We start from the raw sequence: 18,490 nt of genomic DNA, 5'->3' as shown, positions 1-18,490 counted from the left end.
TATTATATTGTATGTTTAATTAATAATAGGTTGGGGTTATCGGTAAATAAATTAAAATAGTAAAAATATTTTAGAGAGTAAAAATAATAAATAATTATAGGTTAATTTGGGTCGGATTGGGTAACTCGAATATTAAAGGGTTGGGTAATTTTTGATATGATTCTAATTCGGATCTGGTTAAAGTTGAAAATTTCTGACACAAAATCTGAATTAACACGATATGAATACGATCAAATGACACGCATTATCAAGTCTATTATCACGGACGTAGAAAAGTCTCTCTAAATTTAAAACACACAAACATACAATTTTTCATTCCGCATTTCAATTCTTTTCATGGCGTTATATCGACAATCGATGCTTATTTCGAAGTTGTGTTAACTTGGGATATTCATCAATCCTACTATGTCTTTTTTTTTTCATCTTATTCTTATTCTTTGTGTTGAACCAAATTTCAACTAGACACGTCGACATTACCATGACCTTCTTCTTCAACTTGGGTCACCATATTCCTCTCCGGTGTCGGCACCTGCTTTGCAACCCTTAAACTCTCCCATACATATATGGACATACTCAAAGTTTCAAGGTCCCATTGAAGAGAATCCTCCCTTCTCTTTGCTTTCCCATTTAGCATTATTCTTCGCCAAATTCTAGTGATTCCTCTAATGTTGGCAATCCTCTCAAACTGGTTTGCATCATCGACTACTATAGGACATTTCCTCTGACGTTGTTTTTCCTCTCGAACTAATTTGCATCAACAACCACTATGGAAGTTTTGAAATGCCCGATGTTCAAAAAGAGAAGCCCGTCTCAATTATTCTTGGGTAGAAAGCACGAAAACTCACAATAGAGTGCGTTTCCACATTTTGAAAACGTTTCTAATTTTGAAACTTGTATGAAACGTTTCAGGAGCGTTTTAAAATTTTTGAAAAATTTTGAAAACGTATTTCTTTTAAAAGAAAAATTATAAAATCAATTAAACATACATCTTTTATATTTTTAAATCTAAAATATCTCTAAATCTTATACTAAATTCATCTCTTCTCCACTATTTGATGTGTTACTCATCTTCTCTCTGATATGTTATCTAGATAGGTGTGTATTGTTGTTTTCTTCTTAGATATCTACACGTGTTTATTTAAGAACAATTTACAATAAGTTTTATAATTCTATTTTATAATATTCTTCTTCTTCATTATTTTTTATTATTTATTTTTATACTATACAAGTTTATATATTTTTGTTATAAAAATTTAGTATTTATAAAAAAACTCTTACATTTTTTATATTTATAAGTTTCCCTATATTTTTGTTTTCTATATTTAAAAAAAAATGTATTTTCATATTTTCGTTTATGTGTTTTCCCATTTTTACGTTTCTATTTCCATGCTATGGTACTAACTACAGTTGATGGCAACTTCTGTGCGTAGCTTTCTGACAGGAATGAAACTTTAACTTGCAGATATTGCTTCAAGAATCAGAACAATCCATTGATGAATTTCATTTTTAAAATGATGCAGTTATGGATTTCGCTCAAAGAATATAAAAACCCATTTGGACAACCATTGTACCTATTGCTTCGTTCACCATCTATCATGATCAACATTTTATTTAATTTCTAATGTGTCTTCGTAATCTTATTCAACATCAACTGTTAAATAACTAACGTCAAAGCGCTGTTTCTCACCGAAGGTTTAGTGAATTGACAAATTTCCAATCATTAACTTTAAAAAATTTAAATACCTATACCCATCTATTAAAATTCATTATTAAGGTTAAGGGTAAAAATATAATTTATCGAAAATATTTTTAAAAACTAAAAAAATTTATCATATTTCTCTCATAGGTTAGAAACTAACAATTTCCCTTTAACCCAATGTTTGAAAAGTAATCAAATCCCCCTTGGGGTTTTCTTTTCCCTTCTTCGGTGTTCATCTTTGACAATTGGTCTTCCCAAACTCTTCTTATTGGTTCGAAGCATGTCAATCTTTGGCCAAAATTGTCGGATAAAAATAATTCATCTTCGTCCAACAAAAATATATGACATCGGCTGATCTCCGACTAGAGAGGAAGATATTGTAAAGGCCATTTGCCAACCAAAATCGAGGTGGTGTCAAAGAAGAGGAAAGAAAACCCTATGAGAGATTCAGTCACTTTTCAAATCTTAGGTTGAAAGGAAATTATTAGATTTTTAAACCTAAGGGGAGAAATATGATAAATTTTTAGTTTTTAAAAAATAATTTTACTAAATGATATTTTTATCCTTAACCGTAACAATAAATTTTAACAGATAGATAGGTTTTGAGTTTTTTAAATTAATAGATAAAAATTATCATTTCACTAAACTTTGGATGGAAAATAGTCATTCAACCTAATTTTTAATCGTTCTCGTAAGAACCTACCTTGAAATCACAAAGCCTTGGTTGCAGCTTAGGCCAACCGAAAACTTGATTGGTTATGCTGTTTAAGCATTGAATTCAAATCATAAAATTTAATATTTTTCCCAAATTCATCTCTTTTTTTGAAGTCTTTTAATATGTTATTATTTTTAATCTCAATAAGGTTCCAATGAAGCAATAAAACTATGTGTTTTTATTTTAAGTATATAAATATATATACTTATATTATTATTATATAATTAAATAATTTTAAATTAAAAATAAAATAATACATAATTATATGATTATATATATATATAAAATAAATATGTATAATATTACTCTTAATAAAATCGATTATATTAGGTTTTGAAGTCATTTAAGTAGTAAATGGGCGCATTATACAAGCCCATTTTTCTGTGCCCAAGCCTTTGAAGGTGTCCAAATGACGCATTTGGACTAAAGAATTTTGGATTGATTCTAACATCTAATCTCTAAAATCTTTCTCTCAATTATTTTCAATTCCTTCAAATCAGAGTCAAATCAATGGAAAGACACCAAGTAATGTTGTCTCAAACTGGTTCATAAGGGTTGCTCGTAAAGACATAAAATTTTGGTGGGTTTTTGAATTATAAATTTCAAATCTATCAAAACACTAAAATAAAAAAAATATCGCATCTCATTGCAACTTTTCATCACTAATTGATATAGACTATCAAGAGTTTTGCGTAAGATAAATTATAATAGTAATAATTAAAGTTTAAAAAGATCCATGTAAGTTTACTATATGTGCATGAGAATAAATAATTTCAAACATTCGAGAGAAGGTAGAGAGAATGAAAACAGAATAGTTATATTAACAGGACATTAAAGTCCCCCTAAATAAGATACTCTTGATGGATGTAACATTCACTTTCATTTGAATTCAAGTTACATCTATAATTTGGGCTAATCCTAATCTTAATCTAATTGAATTTAAATGCAATTTTCTTTTTAAAGAATCTTGTATAAAAACTAACAAGAGGAAGAGGAAAAACAAATGATGAAACAACAATAAACACAACAATCACAAAAGTCATATTGGAATACTCTTATACAACACTTATATATATGTAACACCATGAATACAAACATTTTGATCATTAGATTAAACTATGTTAAAAATGTTAACGATGTTTTATTTATGTGAAAATTAATGTTTTTGCTCAGTGGCTGTTATAAAAATATTGTAGCTACATATTAATTAAGATTTTCACATTTTAAATCAAATGAGAAAATATTGCATACCAAATTTGTCTAGTTTGAATTTAATATCAATATAATAACTTTTTTTATGAAAAAAAAAAAACCTTATTTGAGTCAGACTATTCTTTCTAGGTTAAACTGATCATACTAAATAGGTGAAACCTTGAACCCAATAATCGGTTTCATAATTATTACATCAAATAAGTTAAAAGTTTAATTTTAATATACAAATATCAAGATCAAACTTTTGACGTAACCCACTAATAGAAATAATTAAGTAATCAATAACAATAAAACTATATGTATATACTTTTGTACTCAATTTTGATACCCAGATGATACGTCATTATGTAATTAAATTATTTTAATTTAAAAAAATGTAATATTCAATTTCATGATAACGCATCATTTGTATACTCAAATTGTGTACAAAAAATGTGTATATATAATATTGTTCAAATAATAAACTAGAATATTGAACTTTAAAACCAAAATACAATGATTTACTTAAAATATCTAATGGTTTATTTAGTTTAAAAGCACTTAAAAAAGTAAGTCCATCACAAAATTTATGCATATATAAGATGATACTCACTTGGTAAAATATTTTGTTCTTTATTTTGCAGTATTAGTAAAGTAGAAGACTGTGAGAGCACAAGGGAAGTATACTACCCATTTTGTTGTGTCTTCCAGGCCATTGTAAGTGTTTATCTTGATGGTTTCTCTTCATTTCCATGATTGCTTTAATTTTTTTATATTATGCAAATTATTAATGTAGTTTCTATAATGTCCAACATATTTGTTGACGATTCCGGAATGGTAGTTCAAGTCTTTTATGATGATATATCAAGATCAAACTGTTGACTTACCTACTTCAATATTTGGTTTTGTCCCAAAGGCTCATAGAGAAGGCACCATCCTTTTTGCCCAGAGGAGAGCTGGGGGCTTAGGGTTGATGGCTGGCGAAGGGTTCTTAATATATACTACAATGCAATTCTTGGAAATGATTTTTATGTAAGCTAAAATGTAATTTCACAACACAATTAATTCATAAAATAGAGTTCTAGACAAAACTGTTTGTGTCATTTTGATACAACCTTGATGAAGAAATGATCGATTATCGATTTTTGGAGCAAGTCTTCCTTCCTAGGTCTCAAACCTAACCCTTTTATTTTATCATTCACAATAAAAGGTTAATTGGGTCCTCCAATAAAAAGCATATCGGGCTATTTTCAAATGATCACATTGAGCTCATAAAACAAATTTTTTTTGAATTATATATTCATTCGGTTTTATATTAAATGATCAAAAAACTTAATCAATACATTTCTACATTTTTTCAACAATTTAGGTTGGAAATATCGAACAAACAAAGAATGTCACTGTCATGCTTGCGCTCATATTCATTTTGGCTCCACCCTGGCCTAGCTTCTTCAGTGACAATCTTGAAATAATTAAGGAATTCACCTCTCCTCATGATCTCAATTATTCTAGATACTGTGCTAGTTGATTTGCACGTAATTTGTATCATCATCTAAACTTTATGATAACATAAAAAAATTATAAGAAAAAGATACTTGAGTGAAAGTGAGAGGCAAACAGTATTATCATATGAAACAAAGGAGATGAAAAATCTAAAGGATATCCTTTTGAGTTTTGAATCTTCCCCCTGCCGACACACACCGACCAACCCTTTCCCTCTTCATTTAACCTATCTCCTCAAAAAGGTACTGCTATTAAAGACTTGAAACTTCCTCAAAAACGAAGAAAAGTCCTTGTGGTGGGTTGACGTTGATAGGATCAGTACGTGGAGAAACCTCTGGTCTTTAATTAAAGACTTGAAACTTCCTCTTTAACTTTTGTTAGCTTGTCCCTATTACGTGGCTCCTCCTTCTTGACACTCCAAACTACAATTCACACTATGAAGCTGAAGGGTAGGGTATTACGATTTGGTTTCAAACCGACGAATTGACTTAGTTTTAAAGTAATGAATGTACAGGTTAAGATCAACCGTGACAGAACTTGGGATGGACACCCCATGTAAACAATAATGTAAGCCTTTGAATCCCAGGTAATACTTTTAAGATTATCCTTTTTTTTTTCAAACGAGAAATCCCAACTAAGTGTTTGAGTTGATCTTCTAAACAATAATGTATGCCTTTGAATCTCATATAATACTTCAAGATTATCATATTTTTCTGTAACGAGGAATCCCAATTAAATATTTGAGTTAGATTATTTTGTAGGAGTTGAATTAATCACTGTATTATACCAAATAAGTTAAAATTTTAATTTTAATATATTATTAAAAATAATTCAAATGTATAATCTCTTGTAGATAAAATCCCTTTCATTTTCTTTCAAGGTATTTACATCCTTGTTTATTATTGTTATTATTATTATATTATCAAAAGGCTTGTATGAATACCAGCGCATCAACATCTGTGGTGTTAATTTATATGTGAAGATCATGTGAGGATAAGGAGCTCTTGGAACTTTCTGGTGTGATTTGTCAAATCAAGGCCAAAAGACTATTTACCACACAAGTTTTGGTAAGAAGACAATATATATTAAAGACAGATGAAAAACTTAAATACCTATTTAAATTTTAATTTGTTATAATATACTTATAAATTTTATATTGAGATTAAGAGATAAAATCATTAATTTATCAGTAATATTAAAATAATTAAAATTATATTTCTTTTTTTTTTTTAACTAATAATTTTTTCATGATTAAGTTTTGAAAATTTTATTTTTTCCTCTAGGATATCAAACTTGAAATCTAACAACTCTCTTCAATAAACGGTGGTGAAGGCATCATCTAGACGACGAACGACAAGCTTCGTCCTTTGCCGGACAATGACGATGCCTTCGTCCATCAAAGGAAGTGAAGAAAAAACCTATGGATTTGTAGGGAACAAGTCACTTTTCAAACTTAAGGTATGAGGGGAAATGTTATTTTCAAAACTTAGGGAGAAAATAAAATAAAATAATATATTTTTTAATACTATTATTAAATAACAGTTTTACTCTTATATTTAATGGTAATTTTAACGAAAGCTTAGGGATAGAGAGGTGTTTGGGTTTTTAGTCTACCGTAAATATACTGTTGAGATTGAACTAAAACTTAGAGGGAAAATAGTCCTTTAGTCCTCAAATCGATGATGAACTCCCCTATTTGCTAGTATTTATGCTTTACGTTATTAAGTTTTTATGAATGAACAATGATGGAAGGATGATTATGATAATGTATTGAGCTATATTAAGCCAATAAAACTATACGTACTCATTTAAATATATAAATATATAAATATATATATATATATATATATATATATATATTTATGTATATCATTACGTGATTTAGTGATTTAGAATTTAAAATATAATAAGAGTTAATCACATAATAACACATATAAATATATACATATTTATGTTTCTAAAATGAGCACCGCTAGCATTGCTCATATTAAGGCCAAAAGACTATTTCCCTCGAAAGGTTGTCAAAAAGATAAATTTTCATCATTTAAATTTAAAAAAAAAATCAGTTTTTCATTTATTCTTCACTTATATTAGTGAATTTCATTAAATGAAAAGCATAAAAATTATTTTACGTAGATTTTTCTATTTTGTTGTCTTTATTTTTTTATTTTTTCTTTTTAAAATGATGTATATTTGAGGCAAATTCAATTTTCAAAAATATTTGAAGTGTTACTAAAATTTTTAAAAAGGGTTTGGAAAATTCAAAAAAGTTTGGGGTGTTTTAAAATTTCACGTACCCCTTAATAATTTAAAATATAACAATTATATCTTAAAGAATTACACAAAACTAATTTAAATCAACACATGTAGATTAGTAATTTGATATTTATATTAAATATTAATGATAATTTTATGATTTTGATAAAAAGACAAAACTATTATCCAAAAAAATCAAATATAATTCATTTAAAAGGTATAAAACAAATGAAAATTTAATTTTTAAAACTTTAAAAATAAAAAATTCTCGTTTTATCTTACCTTTGGTGGGAAATAATCCTTTGACCTATAATTAATAATATCTAATTCGTATGAAAAAAACATAACAATCTTTTAGTCAACCAAATCACGTGTAAATTAAATAATTTTTCAAGAAAAATTAATATTATATGTATATATGTACATATATACATACATACATATATATATATATATATACATATATATATATAATCACATAATTAGATATTATTTTATTATTGATTTAAAATCATTCAGTTATATAATACTACGTTTATAGATATACATATTTATATACCGAAAATACATTCATATAGTTTTATTGTCCAAAAAAATGTTTGAATTTACGATCCCAAAATCAAATATAATATGACTTTGAGTACAAATAGAGAGTATATAATTAATATCATACAATATCAAGTAAAACAAACGTAATAGAGATTTAAATTCATTTTTTTTTAAAAAGTTTTAATATTTTTATTAATTTTGTTAACCGTTAAGTCAATTTTATTGATTTTAAACATTTGTATTTTCTTATAATTTCTATATGGTACTTTCTCAATTATTAGCAAATGCCTTCCTAATTTAAAAATTAAAATAAAAACAAAAACAATAGTAAAAAATCGTAGGATATAATATCGTGTAATTATTTCCATATAAAAATTAAATCAAACTAAATTTCTCCAATTATAAACCCTCGTAAAAATATCAGAATTACAATGCCCCCCATAAAATTATTATTCAACATCTCTAACCCAAAACGACAATACCCACTGCAACAGAAACCGCCAACGCCATCAAACTCCCCGGCGTAACAACTGCATTCGCATTTGATGTTGTCGATGTCGGTGGTGACGCAATACTCGCCGGAGTCCCTGATGGTGATGGCGCCCCTGACAGAGGAATACTAGAAGGAGATATGGCCGGCGTAGATGATCCAGGTGCCTGCGCTGGGCTCCCAGTAGAAGGAGATATCGGAAAATTAGACGGTGTCGGCGCTAGCACTGGACCCCCAGCCTTTGGAGATGGCGCCTCTGACGGAGGAATACCAGAAGGAGATATTGCCCTCGTAGACGGTCCAGGTGCCTGCGCTGGGCCCCCAGTAGAAGGAGATATCGGCAACTTAGACGGTGTCGGCGCTAGCACTGGACCCCCAGCCTTTGGAGATGGCGCCTCTGACGGAGGAATACCAGAAGGAGATATTGCCCTCGTAGACGGTCCAGGTGCCTGCGCTGGGCCCCCAGTAGAAGGAGATATCGGCAACTTAGACGGTGTCGGCGCTAGCACTGGACCCCCAGCCTTTGGAGATGGCGCCTCTGACGGAGGAATACCAGAAGGAGATATTGCCCTCGTAGACGGTCCAGGTGCCTGCGCTGGGCCCCCAGTAGAAGGGGATATCGGCAACTTAGACGGTGCCGGCGCTAGCACTGGACCCCCAGCCTTTGGAGACAGCGATGGAGTCACAGCAGGTGAATTACCACCATATGGCGACGGAGATGGTGATTTAGGAGATGAGGCCGCAGGTGACTGTGAAGGCGACACATAAGGGGACAGGGAGGGAACTGGAGAGTAAGGTTTAGGGGGCAAAGTTGGAGCTGGAGAAACTTTTGGTGATTGCGATGGTGCAACCGAAGGTAAAGGCGGCAACTGCGGCGGAGTATAGGTGGGAGGCATCGCAAAAGGCGGAGCATAGGAGGGAACTGGAGAGTAAGGTTTAGGGGGCCGAGCTGGAGAAACTTTTGGTGATTGCGGTGGCGGAGCATAGGTGGGAGGCATCGCAAACGGTGGCGTTTTAAGATGAAGAACAACCACGATCAATTTTTGCCCCTTTTGACAATTGTCAACTACTCCACTGATGAAATAGAACGGCCCTGAACGATCCAACATGAACTCTGATTCACCGTCTTCCATTTTCTTCAAAGGCTGTTTCGTGCTACAGTTAAAGTAATCATCCTTCTTCACTAGCAACACAGAATCTTTTCCCTTTTTATATTTAAAATCTAAAACAAACAAAATAAACCAAATCATTCGCCAAATTTGATGATTTAAAAAAAAAAAAAAAGAACATGATCAAAGACTTACAGAGAGTGTCGTTCACTTTGAAACGATTTCTCTCAGCCCAGAGATTGTAGCTCTCAGAGGGGGATTCAACCCAGCCTTGTTTTCCACCAACGAAGAACTTGAAAGCCTGAGACGAACAAACAAAGCAAGAAAACAAAACCAAGAAAAGAGAAAGAGCTTTGTGAAACTCCATTGCTGAAGATAACGTGAGGGAGAAGGTAGCAATGCAGAAATGAGGCAAAAGACGGTAATTTATAGTGATGAAAGCGATATGAAACAGAAACTTGACAGAAAATCTTGAAAAGGGAAAAACTTTTTGGGAAGTTAAATTGAAGGATTTACGAAAATTGAAGGTGGTGAACCCTGGAATTATACAGACACAGTTTAACGTTTGAAGAAATGATGGCAACAGTACAGTAGAGTAAAGCGTGTGAAGTAAATGAGTTTGGTACGTGTGAATCTCGTGTTTAGGCACAAAATGATGGGATATATAGACACGTGGCTAAATCTTAGAACATGAACGTTGGTTAAGCGTTTAATGCTGTGACCAACACTGGGTAGGTTGAGAAGATGGCTTGATTTATTATTCTTACACAATTTCCAAACAAACTATTGGCAAGTAAGATTTTCCCTATTACATCATGTGGAGTTAAGCTCGATTCGAAAATGATAATTCAATTCGAATAAAATTTTTTGTTATAAAAAAAATTTATCAAGAGAGTAAAGTAATTCAATCAAATTTTATGATTACATTTTTTATATATAATTCAAATTTATTGATAATATATTATTATATAATCGAATAATTTTAAATTGAAGATAATATAATATCTAATAATATGATGATATATTATTTATATACCCAAATTATATATAAAAAAATATGTAAACATAAAATTGCTCATCTCAAAATGCCGAGTTTTCACTTCTAAAGTTAATATTTTTTCATCTTTTATCGTATACTTAGTGGTGCTAAATATTATTTAGGGTAACTTAGATATATTGAAAAGACAAAAATATCTTTAATTTTTTTAATATTAATAAAAGATAAATAATGTTTTATTTTTAAATTTTTATTAAATATGTTTTAACACTTATTTTATAAAAAAATAAGTTTTAAAATCTAAAACAATTTAGATTAAAATTTAGGCTATTTAGGGATTTTTTTTTTTTCAAATGAAGGTAAAAGTCTAAGTAATAAAATCAAAGCTGGTGAGAGAGCACAATTTATTTGTAGTTTAAAAATTAATCTCATAATAATTATATATTCTTAAGTAGGCAAAAATGCACTTTGACGCTTCTCTCTCTTTTTTTTTTTTTTTGTTTTTTGTTTTTTAATAATCAACCCATTTGAATTAAAACACTATTTGTTGAGACCATATTAAATAAAATAAATTTTTAATTTAGTGATTGATTTTATAATTAGATAAATTAAAATTTTAATTTTAATATATCGTTAAATAAAACCTAAATTTATATTTTTTTATATATAAAATCTCTTATTTTACCGTCTAAATTATTCATTGGGATGAGGTTTCGATGCGGAGAAAACATTAGAAAATTTCATATGAAATGTGAACGTTGATTAAGTAACTAATGCTTTGACAAATGTGGGGTAGGGTGGAGCCTTTGATGATCCATGATTGTGATGATCATGTAATGCAATGAAGATTTGATTTATATGTGTATTAAAATCATTTTAATTGATTACAAGTAATTTATTGTTTTTGCTTTTGTAACTCCTAAAACAACGCAAAATGATGTAGGGATGGGCACGTTTATCATCCAAAATGAATAAAGAGTGCAAGAATTGATACAACATATTCGAATCCGAACAAATTTCCTAAGCGTAAAGTTATATATATATATATTTTAAACATAATTTAAATATACAGATAATATATTATAATATAATTATATTTTATTTTATTTTTTATTTAATATAATGACATATCAGATAAATATTTAAATTATATATAAAATATATATGTATATGTATAATTTTTAAATGCACAATAAATTCATTGAATGATTGCACACCAACTCTTTTTTGAAAACTTTATAACAAACTTATTAATTAATAAATTAAATTCAAAATAACTGATAAATTTAAAGTCCTTAGAAGAAAATAATGAAGAGAAAGAGGTATCTTGAGTAGGGCTGGACTCGAGCCGAGCCAACTCGAACTCGAGCTCGGTTCGAGCCCAAAACGAGTCGGGCTCTGCTCGGCTCGATCGAGCTCGAGCTGGCTCGAGTTGGCTTGGTATATTTTTTTTAATTTTTTTTAAATTTTTTTATACAAAACGACGTCGTTTTGATCCATATATATATACAAAACGGTGTCATTTTGATATGAAAAACGAGCCGAGCCGAGCCATTACCGAGCCGAGCCAAAAACGAGTCGAGCCGAGTTTGGCTCGAGTCGAGCTCAAGCCGAACTCGAGCCGGCCATTAAAAAACCGAGCCGAGCCAGAGCTCGGCTCGGCTCGAATCCAGCCCTAATCTTGAGCAGTTTTACGCAGTGAAGTTATGTTGAAATCTAGTTTTCCAGCCTGGGTTCAAGTCTTAATAACATATTAAAATCAAACTCTTAATATATTTAATTTAGTAATTATAAAACCGGTCATTAAACCCAATATATCTAATTTAGTAATTTAAATACATAATTAGACATATAAATAATATATTATTATGTGATTAGATTATTTTAAATTAAAAATAAAGTAATATTCAATCATACGATAACACATCGTTTGTGTATATAATTATATATTCAAACTGTGTACATATAATATTACTCTAACAAATATATGTTGTGGGTGAGAACATGGTAATTGAAGCGTATATAAAAAATTTAATTTTCTGTATCGTATATCGTATATCATAGTGTATCATCGGATCATAATAAATAGTAAAAAAATCTGATCACTACATCATCCTCTTATAATATGCACGCAATAACCCCTAAAATTCTAAAAGTTCTCAGATAAACCCTTGACATGTCATGATTTCTTAAAAAAGATATATCGATTTGTATCGACAATATATATCGTATCATATAATACATTCATCAGATTGATAATTTTCAGTATATTTTAAAGTACGTATCGTTTTTCACCTGTATCATATCAAAAAGTATATATCATGTATCATATGCTAGTAATAACCATGATGGCAAATACTGTCAAAGGGTCTAAACTGCCATTGAAATACACTTCCCATGACGGCGCAACAAATGCCCGCACAATTCAATTGAATCAAATCAGCTACTCCCGCAGGAGAATCTGTAATATAACATAAAATCAGATGAAATCTATTCAAAAGTCATTTTTTGTTCTTCCACTCGACACAATATATCGGAAAAATTGGAAGAACTTAAGAGTCTTCCACAACTCAAGCATTAGGCGTTTCAGGTGCAGGCCAATTGTATGTAGCCCAAGGTAAAAACTCATAGTTATCAAAGGCGTTGAGGCGAAGCTTTACTCAAGGTAATGTCATTGCCTTGCGTATTGTCAAGGCAACTAATGGTTTAAAGGCAATCGCCTTTAATACTTTTAGGATGCCTTTAGAGAAGCTTTGGGCATCGGAAAAACACATTTTATTATCACCTAGACTATCTTCAATTGAATTTGAGGGCTAACAACAATTCCTTAACAATATTCGACAAAGTATTTGGCTTTCCAATAGGTTTTGAGCAATTTTCAATCAGATATGAGAGTTATTAACAATTTTTAAGGTTTTCGATAAGATTTGAGATCGTTCAAGAGATCACTAATGAGTTCTTAGATTATTAAGAAGTCGACCATGAGTTAAAAGGTCGTTGAATTGGTACTATGGTTCAATGGGTGAGGATGCTAGGCTCTCAAATCGGGTATAGAACCATCTCTCCCTCCTGCAGCAACTTTTGCCTCTATCTCTACTTTTGGGTCTTAATCTCGAACTCAAACTGTTGCCTAGCGGTCAGTTCTAAGGTTGCCAAAGAAGTTGTTTGAGAGATTTAAAATCCTCAAATAGGTTACCTATCACTAAACTCTTATATATTTATCAAAGAGGTCTAAGCATAATTACTGGTTGTTAGTCTAATTTAAGACTACTAATGTAGTTGTCAATCAATTTTTATTATTGATGTAATAAAAAGTTATTTTAAATTTAATAGGATTGGGAAAATCTTTAAATGAAAATTTGTTATTGCCTTGAGTTAAAAAACGACGTCTTTGCCCTACCTTTTTTGTCTAGGTAATAAGACCCTCATCACCTTTGACAACTATGGTAAAAATAGGTCCGAGGCACCAAAGATTTCTTCAACAAAGGCCTGTGCTTTGGTGAATCTCCTTGTATTAAAAGAAGGGTCTGAGTTTTACAACCCAAGCAAGAGCCAACTGATCACCAAGCATTCATGTATTTTGAACATTATCTGCTTAATACTTCCTGAAGAATTGCCTTCGCCCTGCAATCAAATTTAACATTTTCATTATCTTCTGTGATAAGTTTCCATGTTTGTATTAGCATACAAGGCAATTGTGATGAAAGAAAAGACGAGGGAAAGAAGAAAAAGGACTTTTGCAGAGAGAGTAAAGAAGTCTCAATGGCATAAACATTTGCAAAGGGGTAAACAAAAAGAAATAAAATGACAAACAACAATGAGATTTTGAGAATATAGAACAACTAAACAGCTGGAGAGATACAAAGCCTGGGTATAAATTACATACCCCAAAAGAATAAAAGCAATATTATATATACCTATTTTGAGAACATAAATAAGTATATATTTATATGTGTTATCAGGTAATTAGGTGTTATTTTAACTTTAATTCAAAATTTTTTAATCACACAGTAACTCATATTAAATGTATATCTATTTCTGTACTCAAAATAGATATGTATAGTTTTATTGAAAACATACTGTTATGTTTAGGAAGAAATTTTTTGTGCTCATAGTTATCAATGAAAAACAAAAAATCCTACCAATTTATCAGTGATTTTCTCTTACAATGCATGACCTAATTCTTTGAAGCATGTACTTGTCTCGTGAATATTCACCCTCTATCGGATATATGGTGACCTATTTTCTGTGCACTGAGAGGTCTGAAGCAGGATCGGGTAGAATGATTACATCACTTGGGGGCATCGTCACCTGTAATCAATTGAAATTTTAAGTGGGTCATCAATTTGTAAACCTCAAATCAAGTTTTTGATGGGCTCACAAAAGAACCAGGGATGATCAAACCTTTTTCTATTTTCATTGCGCAGAACTTTTACAAAGGAGTTTTTGTGCAATTCAAGAACTGAAAACACTTTGCATAAAATCTAATATTATTGAGACGATGAGAAAGTATTTCAAGGAGGCAAAACCCTTTATCATTTCTGAGCTATTAGCGGAAGCAAGAACAACTACAAGAACAAGGATGACAGAGAGCTTGAGAGTCACCAGAGTCATGGCATTTTTAGCTCGACTGACATTTCCTGCTCCTAATTCATTTGACACCCTTGTGCTGTAACAAATTCAAGATAAGTTTTGTTAAATTCTACACACAAAATGCGTTAAACAAAGTTCTCATAAGCCATTGACTAACCTTGCAGAAGCACTAAGACCTAAGGCAATCACGCAGGCTAAACCTCCCGTGTTCACACTGATGAGAATGAGGATCGATAGTTAGTTTAATAAAAATACGAGGAAGGAAAGAACAGCAAAAGGGATTGAAGCTTACCACATGGCAATCAGTGAAATAGTTACTTCTGGGTTTAGCATCAATCAGATAAGAACACTAAAATATCAAAGGCCTCAAACACAAAGCTGGACAAGTATAAAAAGTAGAGAAGTAAGGGAATCTAATTCCATGGCCTGGCCATAAACATATTCTTTTCCATAAATAAGTGTTGATGTGATTTTTTATCATGAATTAGAACTACGCAATATACAGTATTACACGAGAGGCTATAATAATGTTGACTGGAATTGTGAGTTAATTCTATTATCCATTATATTAATGTATGGTTAATTTTGGAAGAGAATGAATAAAAAAGACACAGTAGATTTTAACGTAGTTTGGCTCACTACTTGAAAGCTTACGTCCGTAGTTCTGTTACGTATTTATCTCTGGGCAACGATTCTAACAAAGTTTCTGTAATGATTATAAAAAAGTGTTGTGTTGTTAGATCTCTAGTGAGTTTGAAGAGTCTCTTGGATGCACCTACATCTTAGTAGGTCCCTTTATCTTTATAAGACAAAAAGATGGAGCTACAATTATATTATATGTATTCAAATATTTCTAATTTAAGTATGATTATATATATTTACTCTTATTCTAATTTGTACAATAATAAGATAAATACATTTGATTTCATAATCCTTATTTGATAGGAGGCAATTATTTTCGCTATAGGCATACGATGAAATAAAAAAATAATATCATAGATGTCAAGGAGTTCAACTGCCTTATAGAGTTGTTCTCATTGTCTTTGAGTGATGAAACTTCTATTTGCATTATCTTGATCTATTGGTAGATGATGCATTTGGTTGTTATCCTTGTAGTTTATCCCTGGGTAATCATGTTTTGTGTGTTGATTTTTATGAGTTAAGACAAAGATAAGTTTTGCTTTATAACAATTGTCTCATAATTTCCAAAGTGTAAGACTTCAAAATTCTTCTCCTTTTTGCAGAATTAGCATGTGGAGAGTTGGGGTAAGTTTGCAATGTATAGTTATTAATGCGTTGTATACCAATACAAAGATTCGTGTCGCCAAGGACTCTTGTTGAGATTATTTTGCATCCGTCATTAGATTGATGAGACATATTGTAGTTTTAATTTAGACAGTTTGGATTGCTTCTTACCTAATTTGGATTTGCCTATAAAAGTACAACGATGATCATCCTTTTGTCTAAATTTTTAATTTTCTAAAACTTTCGATGTTCAGACTTTCAATGTGGTTTGATGTTCGTTTCTCTTTTATAAATACTAACATAATCTGTTTGTTGAGTCAATCCTTTGAAATTCATTACCAAAGAGTTATCTACACCCAATGTAGCTCTTTTGTCCGCATTCTAATTTGGTGTGTGGGTAAATGATGTGTCTCATCGTTATCTTTATAGCTTATTGTTGGTAGTTATTTCTTAAGTGTCGATTCTTGTGAGTTTAGGTAAAGAGTTTTCCTGTATAACAATAAATATGGTAGAACAAGTATGGTTGCAAGTCAAGACGATAAAATCAAGGAGAAGATCAGTTAAATAGATAGAAAAATCGGGTACACTTACCACGACATTGCTGCGGAAGGCAGACCAAGTTTTAAGCATGCAAGGATAAAACTGAATGATTCAAATGTAAATCCTTTCCATGTATGCTCAAACTTCTTTGCACAAAGAACATAGAAAGACAACAAAAGGGTCGATATCCAGAAAGAAATAGAAGCTGCCAATGGAGCTCCCTTGAAAACAAGGGATGTTTTATAAACTAAAGCATACGCAACACCGATATGAATGCCCATTGTTAGAGCTGAGAACAAGGCCAATGGCTTAACGATGGATTGTGTTTGAAGAAACCGTAAGAGGTTCTGCAAAATGCCATATGCCAATAGACCAAGGATGAGATATCTCATATAGAAAGCCGCTTGTTTGGCAATGATGGGATCTTGATGAAAAAATTTTAAGTATATGTTTTGTATGGAACCAAATGACGGATATAATAATTGAGAAGAAGAGTGAAATGACTCAAGATGCTTGTAGATATATTCCCAGCATTCTGTATAATCTAGCACCGAATCCTTGACAACAAAGTGTTTCGAGTGCTCCACTTAATCCTGTCTATAACAAGAACATAGAAATTTAATCCATACAAGTTTTATGATCAAACCCGAAAAAAAAAAAAAACATAGAGTATGTTTCTGAAAAATTGCTTGTAGTCATGAATAGTAAGGGTAGATGTGGACCGAGTTGAACCTGAACATCCTATGACTTGAGTTCGTCAAACAAATATTAAAGATGATTTAAGTTTGGTTTGAATGAAAGTGAGTTGATTTAAATTTAACTCAAATTTATAATTCGAATCTATGTTTCAAATTTATTATTCAAATTCATGACATTGATAAAACGACGATGTTTAACAATTACTTAATATAATTCAAATTGAGCCACGAGCTAAGTTCGAATTGAATGAATCATCTACTCAATTCATAAGCCAAACCAAGTTAAATTCTCTCTAACTCAAATTCAGTTTGGTTTAAAAGTCAAACCTCCTAACTCAAATTCGATTCAAGTTTCTTAATCAACTTTCGAATCCAAACCAGTTCAATTCAGGTCCAACCCTAATGAATACGTATAAGAAAATTTGTGGTGCTTAAGTTACCAAGAGAGCAAAGCCAGTGACAAAGACCCAAGAATTGGCAAGGGTGGCCCCAGCAAGCTCAAGTTTCCACAGTTGGCCAGCAGATATGACCGACACAGTAGTAATGGCGTAATATACCACATTAATAAGAATCATGGGCAGTGAAAACAAAGTTTGATTCTAGGCTTCTTCCGAGTCCAAAACTTTCTTCCTCCATCTTCCCCGGCTGGTTTCTTCTCCATCTCGATCACCAGTAGCTTTTATTTTTTTAAAAATCATCATGATTCATGTTAGCTTCGAATTGATCATAATATAAGCTAGCATCTAATGGCGATAATTCAATATTAAAAATTGCATAAAAATACTTATAAATGAAAACATTAGGGTTAGTAAAATTAATAGAATATTAGAACTTTCAGAAAAAAAAAAAAAAAAAACTTGTATTTGAGCATAATTACTTTAAAAAGAAAAAAAAAAACTTGTGAA

The 18,490-nt window shown here is 31.0% G+C and overlaps 1 protein-coding gene and 1 pseudogene across 2 annotated transcripts; both read right to left on the bottom strand.

The window, feature by feature from the left end:
- Nucleotides 1-8,251: 8,251 nt before the first annotated feature.
- On the bottom strand, nucleotides 8,252-10,043 carry LOC123202431 (early nodulin-like protein 2). Of its 2 annotated transcripts, XM_044618370.1 has the most exons (3): nucleotides 9,708-10,043; nucleotides 9,066-9,625; nucleotides 8,252-8,924 (listed from the first exon to the last, which is right to left on the bottom strand). In XM_044618370.1, the coding sequence occupies exons 1-3, from the start codon at nucleotides 9,877-9,879 to the stop codon at nucleotides 8,376-8,378; spliced, it is 1,281 nt and encodes a 426-aa protein (XP_044474305.1). In that variant the 5' UTR covers nucleotides 9,880-10,043; the 3' UTR covers nucleotides 8,252-8,375. The 2 variants fall into 2 exon arrangements, with proteins under 2 accessions (XP_044474305.1, XP_044474304.1); XM_044618369.1 differs by having other exon boundaries at nucleotides 8,252-9,625; nucleotides 9,708-10,041.
- A 4,613-nt stretch (nucleotides 10,044-14,656) lies between these two features.
- Nucleotides 14,657-18,286, bottom strand: LOC123201710 (annotated as a pseudogene).
- Nucleotides 18,287-18,490: the final 204 nt, after the last annotated feature.

This window comes from Mangifera indica, chromosome 18 (assembly GCF_011075055.1).
Source record: "Mangifera indica cultivar Alphonso chromosome 18, CATAS_Mindica_2.1, whole genome shotgun sequence".
In the NCBI taxonomy this organism is placed as follows: domain Eukaryota; kingdom Viridiplantae; phylum Streptophyta; class Magnoliopsida; order Sapindales; family Anacardiaceae; genus Mangifera; species Mangifera indica.
Note: the sequence above shows the minus strand (reverse complement) of the source record. Positions and strands in the feature narration are given on the sequence as shown.

Bases quoted from the DNA above. Each gene is read 5' to 3' on its own strand.
- LOC123202431 (XM_044618369.1), bottom strand. From the start codon at position 9,879: ATGGAGTTTCACAAAGCTCTTTCTCTTTTCTTGGTTTTGTTTTCTTGC. The intron at 9,626-9,707 runs GTAAGTCTTTGA...TGTTTGTTTTAG, and splicing joins CAAAGTGAACGACACTCTCT to ATTTTAAATATAAAAAGGGA.